Source organism: Polyodon spathula, chromosome 6 (genome assembly GCF_017654505.1).
Source record: "Polyodon spathula isolate WHYD16114869_AA chromosome 6, ASM1765450v1, whole genome shotgun sequence".
In the NCBI taxonomy this organism is placed as follows: Eukaryota; Metazoa; Chordata; class Actinopteri; order Acipenseriformes; family Polyodontidae; genus Polyodon; species Polyodon spathula.
Genome location: NC_054539.1, coordinates 11,877,312 through 11,894,555, shown reverse-complemented (window position 1 = coordinate 11,894,555; position 17,244 = coordinate 11,877,312). Strand labels below are relative to the sequence as shown.

Sequence of the window (17,244 nt, the reverse complement as noted above, 5' to 3'; positions counted from 1 at the left end):
CTCAAATGCACTTTTTATTTTACAAAAAATCAAGCAGTTCAGTAAAATAAATGCAGTAAACAATAATGAACATAAGATAAAGTTTGATAGACAGGCAGGTAGCACACGCTGACTGGATTAAAAAAAAAAAAAAAAAAAAAAGGTTCTCCCACAGCTCCAAAACTCGCAGCCTTCACCCAGCCCTCACTCTACCAGGCTTACATTTCACTCAGTCGTGCACTCTCCCCCAATCACAAGTATGCATTCCCATCCCACTACACATTCTCAGTGCTCCATCTCCTGCAAATGCATGTCTGCGATCAGCTGCAGCCCCGTTGTCTGTGCGAAGGGGACCCTTAACTCAAACCTGGAATAGCTGTCGTATGAGAGAATGTTCATAGAATTGCCCCCCCCCCCCCCCCCCCCCCCCCGGGTTCATCTGCCTTGTCGTTACAATGTTAGTTTTAATACCATTTTTTACTAATAATTAATTTGTTAAAAGCAAACATTTTGGAAAGCTGTAAAGCTATCAAAGCCTGAATTCTTATAGTGTTGTTACAAATACATGAAGCATTGCTTATTGATTGGTTAAGAAGTATTTCAGTTAAAATAGCGAATAGTAAATCATTTTGATTTGTGGGTTTATTATTCCCGTGTTCATTTGGGTCACCAATGAAAAACTTTGGGAAACACTGATGTAGAGATTGTATACTGCCTTAACACACTGACTGTTGCTGCTACGCCGTATTTAATTTTTTGACAAACAAACAACTTGTCTTGCTGCATTTATAGAGTGCCTGCCCCATCAGTAACATATTTGCCGAAGTGATTCTAATGGGGTCCCAAATGTACAATTGAGCACTGTGTTAAGACTGAAACCAGGTTTATTTAGTGGTGCAGTCAGGAACTTTAACAATTGAACCCACTATAAAAGCAAAGTAGTCCTAAGTAACAACTGTGTGTGTTTGGACTGACGCAGAAAGAGGAAATCAAAGAAAGAAAAGTAAAAGAATGGCTGGGATGAGTGAGGGGTATTTTTCTCTGCCGTACTCCATCTTGTAGTTCACATATTGTAGTTAGCATTTAGAGGATGCCACAATGATGAATAGTTTGCTTCATCCCTTCATATCATCTGATTTTTGATTTGTTGATTTAAATGTGTATCATATTGTGGTGTGTGTTTTTTTTTTTTTTTTAATGTTACGTTAAAGTGGAAGTGTACTTTTTAATGTACAGTATTGTGTGGGCAGAGCAGTACTGGTATATTGATGGTATGACTTGTCACCTCTACTTGATATAAGAGAATTCAATAATATCCTATTTCTAAGATGTGTTATACAGTAAGTCATGTTAGGTATTAAATGTAGACCCGCAGAGCAGGGGAGGTGTAGCCAGTGTCAATGGGACCTTCCTCCACATGCTTTGTTGTCCTCAAGGCACCAAACTCTTGGTGAATGACATTGTTTTAAAGTAGAATGTCCTCTTTTTAATGTTGTTTTTAGTGAACTGCTGTATCCCTACAAGCACACAATGGGGGGGGGGGGGGGGGGGGGGAGCAGAGGAAAGCGGGAAAGGCAGTGAGATGAACTTATTGAAATATGAAATATTAAAGTTAGTCATGGTAGGGAGCAGTACAGGAAAGGAAGTAGGAATGGATATGGGAGAGGGTGGTGCCAAGAGGGAGGCAAAAAGACAGGTACAGGAGGAGCGAGAGCATTAAATAAATAAGAGGAAAAAAAAAGAAATGTATGCAAACCTGGTCTGGAGTTAGAGCCTTCAGTTCAATCCTTGAATAGAACATTTTGCAGCCGGTCCACGTTGACTGTCCTTTTGTGGATTATCAGTGTAGACTAGTGGCCCTTCGGTGAAGTGGCGCTGAGTGCTGGTGCACTAGGAAATGGTTGGTGCTTTTATATAGTGCCCTACAGATTGAGATCTGGGTGCTGTAGACAGCTGGTTGCAAATTATTCTAAATCCGGTCAGCTGTGCCCAGTGCGATTTGCTAGATTGTTACATGAACACTGCTCACTCACGTTACTAGCACAACTGGCAATCATTCACTTACAAATAAAATATTATTTACTTAGAGTGATCGGTCCGTCAACTGCGAGCCTTCCTGCAGTGGTGCTGCTACAGAAGTTGCAGAGATGTACATATTTGTGCCCTTTTTTTAGTTTTTTATTCCTATTAGCGTTTGCTTCTGAAAATTTAAATCATGTTACCAATGAATATTTAAGCTTATTAACATTGTATAAATACAATAGTTGAGAATCCCTGTGGTGTTCAACTACAGCAAGTCCTCTTATCATTTGCCTATTCTAAGAAAGCTTTAGACAAATGATCAACAACTATTTTGAAGACAGTAAGTTTATTATTTGCTTTGTTTCCCTTTCATAGTGCTGGCTCAAAAAAGCCTCCGGTTTTTATTTTTAAGCATCCCAGTGAGGATTGCTTTTTTTATGTTTTCTGTATACCTGCAGCTACAACCTAATATCATATTCAGTGTGTCAGTATCTATGTGAGTAATTGTACAACTCTCTTTAGTTACTTTTGGGTCCTGTACAGTTTTCTGGGTCTTTATATATCATTTTCAGTTTCTACCAATGTTCATGACATGTTCTGGAGGGCAGTTCAAACAATAACCCATTTTGAAAAATGTATCAAATAAATACAAGTAGTCCACTCATCAACATATCAGAATGTTTTTAATTTCTTTTGGGGGAAAACAAAAGGCAAACTAGGCTGCTTATCACAAAATACATTATTACACATGCTGTGCACTCATGTGGATTCCAGTTGCATTGCACTCTCCTTAGGGGTTCTATCACACAACAGACCATTTTCAGTATTACTTTAAAGGCACAGAGTTGATGTTGGTGGGCTCTCCTTGCGTATTGTCCAATAAAAAGAACCTTGTGCATCTCGGACACCATTTTAGATTAATTTGAAATGCAGTTTTCATGTTTGCACTACTCTTTAAGACACACACAATATTCCCTGATGTTACTTCGTTGTACACACATCCACGCACCACTGAAACAACTATTTCCCTCCAATTAAAAAAAAATAAAATCACCACATTATCATATTATGGCAGCAATTTAAGGTTGATGGTCAAGGGCATCCAGATATATTGGCCAATGGGTTTTAAAGAATTTAGTGAACCTGTTAAGCTACAAGGCGAAATCTGCCCCTATTAATCAGTAATTGATTGACTGTTAAGTAAAACCTAAATCCTACAAGTGATAACAAAATAGCAAAAGAGACTGCTTTTGAGAAGAATAATGTTTCATGATGAAAGAGCGATTGCACCAGCTAGTTTCCGCTGACCTATTGATAATTATAAAAGTTTGCTTATTTTTTAAATCAATTTAATTGGTCCCTAGCATGCAATATTTCTGAGGTTACTGATAAGGGTCTGTGTACTTTAACCTCCAATAGCCATTAGGAGCACTAGAGCCATTTATATAAGTGAACTTTGGGAACAGATATAGATCGCTGCTCTCGGCAGATACTCAGGTACTGCCTGCAATTTTTAAAAACAAGCTGACAAAAACGGTAATAGCAGTATAATTAAACACCACCATTCAACATACAGCGATGGCCAAAAGCATCACCTAGAATTTTAGGGTTGAGAGCATAAATTATATATATTCCTGTGTGTGTGTATGTAACACATTTATTTTAAAAAAAAAGTGTATAAGTGATGGACATTGACAATGTTTTTGGTTTCTTTTTAATCAATCAGTCATTCATCCTCGACCATGACACGCTTGAGTGACTATGACTGAAGTAAATGCACTTAATCACCTAATTAGTGAGACAGCTGATTGGACACTAGATATGAAGTGATTTCAGCTGTTGGAATTGCAAACTTGAATAAAAGCAATAAAGAAAATCACAGAAAAAAAACAATATGTCACGTCTGTCATGAGAGCAGCAGCTTCATGCAATTGGCATGTTGGAGGCTGGACTAGAGCAGAGTACTGTGCTTGCCATCTTGGGTGCTCACAGCCTGCAATTTCAAACCTGGCGAGATGTATGACCAGACACACACTGTCAATGACAGGCCACGAACTGGGAGACCAAGAGTCCCAAACACCTGCCGAAGATCGACAGATCATTTTTCAGCATCTTCGTGATGTTAATCGGTACAATAAAAAGTCATTGCACCTGCTCTAACAGTTTGTCATTTTTTGATCACATCTAGTGAATTTTATCAAAATATAAGTGATATATTTCTTTTGATGCTCAGTGTGTGTGTGTGTGTCTCTCTCTCTCTCTCTCTCTCTCTCTCTCTCTCTCTCTCTCTATATATATATATATATATATATATATATATATATATATATATATATATATATATATATATATATATGTGTGTGTGTGTGTGTGTGTATGTTATTGCCTCCGATGTAATGCTCCTGCATTAAGTCCCCCAATTCCCTATATTAGTGATTTCATGCAATATTCTACAGTAAATTCAGTACTGGTGTTCACACTGTAAACAGCTCAGTCTAACTTCCGTTTCTGTCTCTCCCTTTTGATATAGTATGTGAACTGAAGAAAAACTGCACTGGCACTTTATAACACAGATCTCTTATTCAGTAATTGTTTTATAACTAAATAAGTATTAGTCCTATTACGTAGTTTTCCTAATGGATTTACTTTTTTGCTGCAAGAGGAGCTGTGGCTTTCTCCGGGAGATGAGATACTTCAGCCCCACTCCGGCAGCCGAACCTGGGGCGAGCCCATTCCCTCTTCCCCTCTCCTGACCCGCTCTCCTTCTTGCACTTGGTTTGCTTGCCTGTCGCTTCGAACTGAACTGCCGACCGCCGTTTAGTCAGACTATTTATAATACACGTTTATAATAATACAGTTGATTACATGGTGCTTTAGGCATGGTTTATTCAAAGAAAGTTACATTTTTGCTTCACTATATGTGCATTATAAGTTATTTTGTATATTTTAGTCAGATGTGTTTTGTGTTTTCCCCATGGCATCTTGAGCCCCAGAGACAGTGTCAATTGTCCCATGGATACATGTGTAAAGACAGGTGGCAGGACATTTCCCGTTTTAACCTCTGCTTACTAAATACTCTCCTCTTCAAATACATGCATAAGATAATGAGCAAACGGTCGAACAAGTGCTGTGGTACCTCCAAATAGTATTCATTTTACCTCAAGCAAGAGAGAGGGTAAACTATTAGTGAGAAACTTTCAGCCAAACATTAACTTTTTAATTGTATTATTTTTATTGCATTATATAATTTTGAAATAATATTCCAACACGGGTATCTCAACAAGCTTACAATTTGGTTTAGTTTTAAAGGTATACAAGACATCTGCCTCTGGTTCTGAATCATCCTCTGATAAAATAAATATAGAACTTTTATGAAGTGTATATATTTACCTTTTTATGAAGCCTGTCTGAGATCCTATGATAACTGCAACCCTGTCAGTTGTTAAAGATATAAAGTGCATTTAATTGCTTTATATGGTTGCATAAAACACTGGCGTCTGCACTGTCTACAATTGGAACCATTTTGAGAAACCTAACCTTAAGTTCTGACTAAAAAGCATAGAAATCCAATAAAACCACACATTAGTATACTCAAAAGTGTTGGATTATTTTATTAAATAGTTGGATTTATTATTATACCACACTTAAATAAGAAAAGGCTGTGATATAGAACTGTGATGACATAATAACCCCACACAGGCTAGCCATTGTTATTTATTTGCTGTTACTAGCTTTTCAGTTTTCACATGATCATATCAAAAGTATATGGCCTAACAAATATCAGAATGTATGTAAATATACATCTTGTAATAAGGTGTCAGGAGCTACATGACCATCCTTCTGTGTATAAGATTTATGTATTTACTAGTGAGTTGCTTTATTAGTGAGTTGCTGTTGCCATATTGTTAATCCTTAATAGAGTATTCTTTTCTTTTTTTTTTTTTTTTTTTTTACAAATAATAAATAACCAAGACAGGGAGTACAAGTTAAATGTAAACTTACTACTTCTGACAGATTCTTTACAAAAAGCAGCAGCTGCTTGTCTGTTGCTATGTCTGTTTTCATCTGAAATCAAAGCATGGAACCTAGACTCTCGCAAAGCATTCAGTTTCTAACTGGTTCATTTAGCACATCCACAAACTGCCAGGCTTTGTTTACTTCTGTAATCTGCACCCATTGATACCCCATGCCTTTCCATCCGCCTCAAGAAAAAAAAAGCAGACACAGTTTTTACTGAAATGAGTTTTTATTTTTTAGTAAAGCTGTTTTTATTTTACTTTTTGCTGCACAGATAACAAAAACAAAACCAAACAAAAAATCAAAAATACGATTGGGAAGGGGGAGGGGAAGGAGGGTTCACATTACAAGGCACTTGGGAGTACTGTGTATCAATTCGGAGACTCAAAATGAATACAGTATAGTTCTATGTGCAGGTTGCAACAATCCATCAAAGATACAATTTATATATAATGTATCAATTTGTAAACATTAATATTTTATATAACTCGTTCAAGTCAAAAAATATATACAAATATGATTAATACAGTGAAAATGAAAAAAAAAATACATTTAGAGGTTTACAGGATTTAAGAAATAAGTCATATTGACATGTATGTAAGTCAGGCCAACTTACTCAGAAAAAGGTTGATCTCCAGTTTAGTCCTTGAATCATAATATCTATACTGTCCAAGGGAGGGTTCCCCCCCACCCCCACCCCCCTCCAGCCTGTGGAGGTCAGGCTACATATGTGAAAGGTCTCTAGTCATTCAAATAATATTTGGATTTCAGTGATTCAGTGGCTTCTTGCAGAGGTTCAGACTGTCTCGGATGGTTTTCTTCTGCCGGTTTGCACTGCCTTCAATTGTAACCGTCTCTAGGGCTACTAATTGTTCCATTCTTGAATACCAAATTCCTTTTTTCAAAAATGGCCAATTCCATTTTTTTTTTTTTTTTAAATCAATGTATTAATTAAATATGGCATTTGAACTTAAATATAATGTTGGTAGTTAAAATAAGTAAATGTAATAAATGTACCACTTTTTTTCCCCCCAATCAAGGTCTTGTTGCTGTAATAGTAAGTAAAGCACAATTTATTAAGTCCAGCAATGTCATGTGACAGTAATCCTATGTACAGTAAGTTTAGCGTTTTACTGGCATTGTGATAACTAGGATAAAATATGAAACACTGATAATGGCGTGTTGACCGACTCGTTGCTCTAAAAACAGGTTCACTGCTCTGTATTACTCAGTTGTAATTTTAAATAGCGCTCCTTTTAATGTAAACGCATAATTAATCCGCTCAATTGTTTCTTTCCTAATTCTGCAGTGTTATTTGCAAGATTTAAAAAGAGGCGTGTCTCCAGACAGAAGTGAAACCAATGGTGTGTAGTGATTACATCCTTTACACAGTAAAGTGATCAATTTCCTTTAAGGATTGTATAGCTAGAAAAATAGTTTTGAGCTAATTTCTTCGTCGTCAGAAAATATAGTTCAATTAAACGGCCAAGGTTTAAAATAGCTAATTATAGCTTTATTAAAAGCAGATAGCATGGAAATAAGTAAACTAAACAATAATAAAATGTGCAATTGATTTAGCTTACTTCAGGAGCAGTACCTTAGGTCTTAGTTTTTCAGCATAGAAGCACGCAGCGCTTTGCCATTGTTGCCGTCTGATTTGCTTTTTTATTCTCTAAATGTTTACGACTGGCATTATGATATTTTATGGTACTGACTCGTACATGATCACGCGAATTACATCATAACTTTGAATACTATCGCACCATCCTCATATAGATAATCCGATTTTCTTTTAGCTCTGTCTTACTGAAACATGACTTTTTTTTCTTCGTTGGTGCAGCCACCATGTTGAGTGTCAGCAGAGACATGGAATGAAGTCACATGATGAATAAACTCCCCAAAAAAATAATGGATAGTATTCAATTACTATACACTTAAATGTGTATTTTCACCTAATGTGCTGATTTATATTTTTACCAGTTTCAAAATGCTTGATGATTTCTGAAATGATCGTTTTTTACAACAAAAACCATGAAAGTGTAAATATTGTGTTTTATTTGTTATCTAAATAATGCAAGAAGATTGTGCTTCACAGATTTTAGTATTCCATTATACGACAAGTTCAAAACAGTAAAGTTCATGAGCAACACTCTCCTATAGACTCATTTTACACTGTTGTGTGTGAACTGCCAAACTGTTTACCATGCTGGAAAGTGCAGGCCTTGGTTTCCTGATAGCAGGGGCTCTGACTCAGACAGGCACTCACTATCATGCCCTTTTCAAACTCAGAAACCCTCAGTAGAAACATGCTTGTACCTCAAAGCCACAGAAATATGTTCTGCTGCCTTTTTGAAAAGGTTGTTTGAAAAAAAAAAAATCTAAGATGTTGGATATAAAAGTCAAGAGGTTGAAAATCAATATCTGTTAACTCTTGGGGAAACTGTTGGCTTCTACACTGGTGGTGCTTTACTGGTGTTGAATTATTACCTTTTTTTTTTTTTTTTTTTAAGAACACTTTTCCCTATTGTGATTTCATACAATGATGGAATTGATTGCTTTGGAAAGGAAGTCTATAGCGCACCTTTTTCACATCAGCTGGAGATATCGCTGCAGTCTGATAGACTCCATGTGGCATCGATTTGAAATGACTATGAAGGTATCTAGTGTGTACGTTACCTGTTTCCCAATAATTAGTTAGACCAGCAACATCACCCCAGCCAAGTCAAATAATGACTTTTTGCTATATACGTAACAGCGAATCCCCAGTGTTATAATGACACTTTCATGCAGTTTGAGGACATGGAGAGCAGCAGAGGGAGTTCCATTAAGGAGTATGAAATTGGAAACAGCTACCCAGCCAACTGTGGATTTCTTTCCTCTTAATATTATAAATGATGGTTGCAAGAGATGACGATCTTATAATTCATTGACTCTCTGGAACTGTACTTTGAATTGTTTTAGCTGCTCACTACAGATAGACTGTTACCCTGTTTTAATATCTTGGCTCATGTAACTACTATGAAGTAGATTACCACCAACTGGCACTAGTAGTATTATGAGTGATACCCATTTTCTTCTGTTGAAGATTATTTGATTTTCAGTTTGGACTATGCAGACTATAGTTGCTTCTGTTTTCTTGAACCCCATCATTTCAATTTATGCAGTAGCTGAAACTCATTCCAATGTTCAAGCTGCAGTCAGACTATATGACTCAACAGCAAAGGTACCAGGGTGCAGCAAGTAATCTTTACTTTTGTACTTAAAATATCTCTGTATCCAGGTTTTGCATAAAGTAAGAAGCAAAAACCCATCCATTCATTCTGGATTAGTAAATGGATGACATTTATAATTTCTCTCTCTCTCTCAGCTCGACAGGCTGTACAGACGCCTCCAAGCCCAGAGAAGTCCATGTGTTGGACTTGTATGGACACCCTGAAGGGCGTTATTGCATTTATAATGCATGTCAAACAGTGGATTTAAAAATAAAAAAGCATAGGGCAAAAAATGTGTTGTGGTTTTTTTTTTATTAAATATCCTTATGCCAATAGTTACATTTATAACTTTGACCTACACACTAAGTTAAACAAATTTGAGACGGCACTAAATTATTTTTTTTCCCTCTTGGTGCAAGATGCTGTTTTTCAGCAGAACGGAGGGACAAGAGGAATACAACAAAATTCAATGCTGTCTCAGAGAGGGGTGGATAATGTGAAGATGTGTATTTTTGTGTTTTTCTGTTGTGTCCAAACTGCTAAAAATACATTATTTGATGTGACAAAGTCAGGGTGAGTGTGTATTGACAGATTCGCCAGTTTTGTTTTCATTTAGACAGCAGTTTATTCCAGCTCGGAGACTAACGTAGCTTGAAATTTTATATTCTTCTCATTGGACATTTCTTACATTTCCATTGAAATCCCTTAGTATTTTGTTAAGATGTACTTTTTCCACAGTTGCTTCTGTTTTAGCCAGTCCTGAAAGACGGCAATTTGACAGAGTTGTGTGGCAGAGTTATCACGCCCCTAAATCTGTTTCATTAGGCTGATAGGACAGAAAGGTAACATTTTGTTACATTTACTAAAATAAAAATAATACAAATAGTTTTAAAAAACAAAAAACTAATTCCCATTGGGCTTTTATTTATTTTTTTACTTTGCAGGACAGCTGCTATAAGATAGTTACATTTTATTAAAAATGTGCACAGATTAATCTACTGTCTTTTTATTTTATTTTTATTATTTTTTTATTATTTATATAACTCATGCCCACAAATTAACCAATTTCAAAAATTGTTGCGTGACAGCCCACTTAAGTGTGGAGTATGGTGTGTAGATAAGTGGAAAAAAATCCTTATTTAAATGCATGAAACTCTGAGGCACTGACACAATAAAATGTGAAAAAGACTTTCTGTAGGCGCAGCTTTCTGTAGGCATAATTTGATTCAAGAAGGAATACCATTCAGAAGAACTATAGCTTTTGTAGGTCAACAGTTTTGTGTGGCAACATACACTACAGCTGTATTGAGACCAATTTTGTAATGGTGTATTTAAGCAATATATTTAATGTCTCTGCTTTGCTGATTTTGTTTTGTCTGGAGTAACAATGGAGGCATTATCTAGAACGTTTTTCTAATTGACTTTGGCTTACTGTTTTACCCGAGTGTGTGTTTTTTTCTTTTTTTTTTTTTTTTTTTACTAGCTTACCAAGTGGATAGTAAAGATGCAAGAGTGGACAGTTCATGATGTCATAAAGTATACTGAGTCAGCCCTTCTCATGCAGGGTACAAAAAAACCCCATTTTAATATAAAATGCTCTTGACTTAAGCTCATAACATCTCTTGACAGTCATTAACTGGTTGGTGTGAAACATTGTACTTGCATTATAGCTTGATTCAATTATGATCCAGTTGTAAATCTTGTCTAATTTATTTAATTAATTATTTATTATTATTTTTTTGCAGTTATTTATAGTTTTGTCGTTTTAGGTAGTACCCAAAAAGGTGTTTAAATGTGCTAGTTGCTTAACTTGTCATGACAGTAGGAATATAACATGGACCCTTTTACAAATGCTGGGAGAATTTCTGTGCATTCTGTACAGGTTCTCCATTACATAAAGATTCTCTATTGTTATATAAGGTGCACAGTATACTCGGGTAATAGTATTTCATACGGTGGTGTTTTTGATTTATGCTACTATATGAGAGTTGTGTATTATACAAGGAGTGTTCCCTCAGGCCCAGCATGTTCTTCACAGGCACGCTCGTGATACTTTAACAATGGGAATTGCTGGCTCCTGGTGGACAGATATTGTTACCATAATGTCAGTGATTTATCCAGTTCATTGATAGATTTATCTGTCTATTTAGAGCCGCACGAACTGAAACGAATATTCAGTTATTCAGGTTGAGCTCTCCGCAGAATTCAGGTGCTGGCAATCGCGTCTTTGGTGTTGATTGGGTTTATGTACCGTTCAATGTGAAACAAGTGAAGAAACAGCTGCTTGGATTTGTGATTTTTTTGCTACTTTTCTTACTCTGGAGACAGCAACCAATATAAATCAAAGCAGCTGTGTGTTCTGTTTCACGTGGAATGGTAAATTATCCCAATCAACAGTGACCAGTTGGCTCAATCTGAATAATCTGTATTTACAGCTCTGCTGTGAAAGGATAGTGTGAGGAAAGAGGCTGTCAGAAAGCTGCAATTCAAGTGTGTATGCACACATTTACACAAACAACAGGAACAGGCACAAGGGCCAAAACAATACAATACAATCGGTGCCTGTAAATTGGGCATTCACCTTCAATTCAGACTTCACGAACACAGGTCCAAACTCCCGCCAATAAACAAAGAATTTCTGACTCCTTTTTATATATGTGGCCACTCCCCAATTAGCACCAATTACCTCATTGGAGAATTGCCACCTGTGATTGCCAGCAGGGGCAGATTTAACCCCACCCCTGCCAACCTTGCATTCCCCCACACACACGGTTTACAACAGCAGGGCTTCTGCCCTGCCACATCTACATTATACCTTCATGGGGTCTAAATAAGTGTGTTTTCTATACAGTAGAGGGACTCAATTCAGAGGTTACATAAAACTTTACAACAGGAAGTGATTTGTTATTGACTCTTGGTTAACCTGGGAAACAGTGGTGTAGTCGAGGGTATATGCAGGTAAACAGCGTTTACCCAACTTTTAATTTGGGCAATATTGTGTTTACTCACGAAGTGTAAAGAGTATATTTGTAAGGGATAAAGAGTTTACTAATTTCTACTCTCCAGTGATATGCAAATCTTGGGTTAAAGCCAAGATATTTTAAGGGTGACCGTCTGTGTTATGTTGCTAGACCTGCAGGGCGGTGCTAGTAGCCGCCTTCCTAGCCGGCGAAAGGACGCTCACAGAACTGTTCGATGAAGTGCACCATTGGGTCTGTGACTGTTTTACATGTGAACAACACCTGAGAGGGGAAATAACTGTATGTAGGGGCTCTGGTTGGCAATAAGAATGTGTGTGTTCATGTTCAACTCTACCAAATGGGAGTTTACCCACTTTTTTTATTTACCACTACACCACTGCTGGGAAACAATTCTGATTCTCATGCTTGTCTTGCAGTTAACGGCGAGATCCCTACCGGAAGTGCAGTCTGACGAGCGCCTCCAGCCCCTTCTTAATCATCTCAGGTAATTTATATATATATAAAATACTGTATTACTATGTCAATATGCATCTATAAATCTGTATTTTGTTTGCTGTTATTCTGTATATAAAATAAAATGGCTTCTTTTGTATTCAGTTTCAGTAACCTGAGGCAGTGTTTTTTTTTTTTTTTATTATATAACATTTCATCGATTAGGTGATGGAGCAAGCTTCATAAAAAAACTTAATTAACTGTCATTTCAAATATCTGTGGCTTGTGCTCTCCATCAATTTCTTTTACTGGTTTGACTGCCATCTCCATAAATGGTCGGTTACTGTTGACAGCCCCTCCACTCAGTCAGTGAATACTGTTGCAAAATTTGTCAACATTTTAATGTTTCTGGCTGGCAAGCACAACATATACAGCTTGTTCTTCCTGAAATGGAGATGTAGAGCTGGGATATATCTGTTATTTCACACAATTATACCTTTTGTGGCAGTAACATTGCATGTTTTAGAGTAAGAGGATGACCATATACCCCATTGAGTCATTATGCATTAGTAAATAAATAACCTTTTGGGGCAGCATTGCTCTTATGAGACAGCTTGTCTATTAAACCAAAACAATCCTGTTTATTTTAAACTGCAATGATAGAAGCTCTAACAAATTCAACAGACATTGACCGTAGAGAGATGGAAGGTGACACAAGCACTCAACATTTCAAGTACTTAGTTTTACATACTCTGTCTGTTGGCTGTACAGAGAGAGAGAGAGAGAGCACTGCATTTGGAAAGAGTTTTCTGTGAGGGGCTCAGTGATGAGAGAGGGAAAAGACAGTGATGATGAGCTGTTCATGTGGCTCCTCCTTAAGGAAGCTTTGACAACAGTTTGCATTGAAGGTTCACGCTTTTCAATCAGACATGATTTCCCTGAAGAGTTCTGTATTGCTGTGATCTCAGTAAATCTGACCCCTTCAGGGATTTGGACATAATGCAGTCTTCTCTGCAGAATAAAATAAAATATACCCCACAAAGAGTATAACAACAAAATCAATGTGTCTTTACTGTTCCGTAGTAGGGATGGGAATTTGAAACGTATAAAAGTGATAAAACGTTTAATAATATGCTAGACGTATAACTGGTCACATGACAAATGTCACCAAACACATATTTTTTATGCATTAATTATAGTAACTTATCAACTGTAGTCCATCGCGTGCAAGACTGCTCTAGTGCCACAGTAAAGGCAGATATTATAACAGGGTTTGTACGGGTGCTTAAAAACCTGGAAAGTCTTGGGAAACCTGCTTTAACAAAATCCGGTCATGGAACACCCTGCAAAATTGGCAGTTTTATTTTAGGGTCATGGATTTTTAAAGTATTTTGAGGAACCGGACAAGAAAACCGTGGTATATAAATAATTATGCCAAACAAAATTGTCTTACCACAAAAACACAAGTTCAGTGTTTCACAGTTTTTGAAATGAAAACATTCAGAATTATTGTGGATGGAGCTACTGATGCCAATAAAAAAGATAACATCCATATGAACATTTGCTATAGATTTGGCATGATCATGTTATCACCTATGAGGACAGTGTGTGTGAATCATGAATGCAGCAGTTTTGAAATCAGTGTAAGATTATCCCAATACTGTGCCGTCCCATAAAACAATAACAGCGAGGCTGGAAAAACTGAAATAAAATCATGCTGCAGCTGTTCATGCAAAGCTTTCAAAGGGTGGAAAAGGTGCAATTACCACAGACTCGTGGACCCCATTCCCCAGTCTTCTCATAGGTGAAAGACTTTTTTCACTTAAAATTGTTCTGTAAGCTTTTTGACCAGACGGCCGTTTTATTTTTAGTACAAATTTTATTTGTATGTTGGAACTACTGCACTAAAGTAAAGGACCGTCGAGACACAGTTCAGACAGGTAGGCCAGGCATCTCTTTTTACAATTTAATGTAAAGATGTGTGGGTACGTGAACTTCAATACTTGACCATATAAAATGAACTGAACAAGGTGGCAAACATATTAATTACTTAATATATTATTTGATTGTGTGTTAATTTGGCAATGTTTTTATTTTTACTTTGTAGTTAAGTCTTTGCGATGTTAAAACGTTATTTGCTTATTTAGGGTTTATTTGCCAAGAAAAAACTAACCTGGGCTGTCAGTATCACAATGTAATATAGAGTGTGTGTGTGAGTGTGTGTAGATAAAGTTTAAACTTTTAAATGCTGACATTGCAAAGCGTTTTAAACTTTCATAAAACTATACCAAAAGCACATCCCTATTCCATAGATTATACTGTTTTCAATCCTAAGAAGAAAGTTGGGGGTTGTAAAAATGCTATCAGTTTGTCAGGGGGCTTATTTGGCACCTTGGTGCCTTTTTAATAAGCATTGCTGCCAGCTTACGCTGCTTGCAAATGCATCTTTTCAGTACCACCCAAGTCTAGCTTATCTGTGATTTTATATTGCACTGTGTTTATTATAAAGGCAAAATAACGAAGTAATTCGCCCAAAAATATCATAGGAATGGCAATGGGTTAACTTAATTTTGCAAATGCTTAATTTAATGTATTAAAGTAGTTTGTGGAACAGTACGTTGAAATCTAAGGTTGTGTTCTGTGGCTGGAAGATAAAGCTAGAGTAAATAGTACTTGTGTTTCTGAAATGAAGGGGCAGTATCCCCAGTTGTCAGTGGAGTGCCTTGGTGTTTGCGGAATCAAAAAGAAATGCAAAGGTAGGCAACTATGAACAGTTTCTGGCAACAGCACCCTCCTTTTGTATCTTTTTAAATTAGATTTAAAATGTGGCTTTAATGTTGAGTCAGCAGGTGACTTGTGTTAAATGTGTTTTGAATTCTGATTGGAGTTGGAAATGGATTAAAAGAAAAAAAAGGGGTTTAACTCTGAAACCACTGCAAAAAGAACATCATGTAAGACAGCTGCTTTGACAGGCTGTGATAGAGGGCAGATGAGAAAACACATCACCAAACATTTTTTATCAACTGCTGAACCTTCCTTTTCTGACTGTTTTAGTTTTTCCCCCATTGGAGTATCTGTTACTTTAAACTGTTCAGTCGAGGGCCCGATGTCCTCTTGTTCAGCTGAGGCTATAACGTTAATTTCCTGCTCGTTCCATGGTTTGAGGAGATTCAGGTGATAAATTTGGATAATTTAGCGACGCCTCGGCTGTCCGAATCTCAATTACCTTTTCTAATTTGCCTGATTTACCTCAAAGGGGGACCCTTCAGCAATTAAATTTGATTCTGTTGAGGGAAGAAGCAACAGCACCTCATCTCTTGGTTGAAAGTTTCTAATTCTTTTATTTTTTATTATAATTTTCTTGGTTTTTGCTGTGCCATTTTGAGATTTTCAGAGTCAATCGACCTACTAACTTTTAGCAATCCCTTAGTTGCAGTACTAATTTGACTACATTATTGGATTTATTTGACTGTTCTTCCCAAACTTATTAGGTCCAGGATGCCTCTGGGTTGCCAGCCAATATAACTCGAACGGGGAAAAACCTGTCGAGGATTGAGGCACATCCCAGACCGCAAAGAGGAGGTAGGGAAGCAGTTTGGTCCAATTTTAGTTTTTCGTGATCTATAAAATGGTGCAGCATTTTCTTTAAGGTCTGATCTGAAACATTTTGACCAGCCCATCCATCTGAGGATGACGAAGCAAAACAAAAGGTTGAAACTGCATGTTTCTTTAACAAAAAAAAACAAAAAAAAAACAGACCACAAATTGTAAAGACAATCTGTAGTGCCAGTACTCTGCCTGATCCTGGTGCTGTTTGCCACACGTCTGTCTCTTATTTTCGATGTGAAAAACGCTCGTTTGGTTTTACTTTGTTTTGCCCATCCCGTCCTGTCTCATCCCACCCCGTCTCCTTTGTTTACATCCAGACCACCTGCAAGTGCAGAGCATTCCCTTTTGTACACAGAGCTCTGCCCCTGTAGTTAGTGAAACACAAATCTAACTCTGTCAGGTGTTTTTATAATTTCCATCTAAGTAGAGTGACCGAGGTCTGTGCACACTCTCTGCTCCCTTCACCAAGGTGGCGTCATCCATACAGGTGACTGACGTCATGGTCACATGATCCTTGTGAAGGAAACCTGAGGCTGGCTCAGCGCCCTCTCTTGGTCAGGATTGCTGACTGGACCCTCCTTAACCCATCCCAATGCCACTCTTTTTTTTTTATATAACAGTATTTGTTTGTCAGTTCTCCATTTTTGATATTCACTTTTAAGTGTGTGTCTATAAACCTTTTGTGGTTATCACATTAAAATGTTAATTAAAAATAAATGACATGTTGATGTCATTTTAATTGCTCAAACTTAAGTACAAGCAAATAACGTGAAGGGAACAAATGCACCACAACAATATTAATAAGTTACAATTTGTCATTTTTTATTTCACTGTTTGTAAACATTTGGGAGCAACTGCATGTTATGAAATAAATCTTTCTTTTTGTACAAGCCGTTTTATTTTGTTGGCTGCAAGTACTAAACCTGCATGTATATAGCGACTGCCCAAGTGTTTTATTGTATTATATTTCATACATTCAGACGGTGGAGCAG

At 37.0% G+C, this 17,244-nt stretch overlaps 1 protein-coding gene across 4 annotated transcripts in view; it reads left to right on the top strand.

Annotated features, from left to right (window-relative positions):
* Nucleotides 1-17,244, top strand: part of prim2 (DNA primase subunit 2) — a 126,628-nt gene that overhangs the window by 58,275 nt on the left and 51,109 nt on the right. For all 4 annotated transcript variants that reach the window (XM_041252090.1, XM_041252092.1, XM_041252091.1 and 1 more), the window contains exon 8: nt 12,628-12,695. In XM_041252090.1, the coding sequence (XP_041108024.1) occupies nt 12,628-12,695 (68 nt within the window). The remainder of the gene's footprint in view (nt 1-12,627; nt 12,696-17,244) is intronic.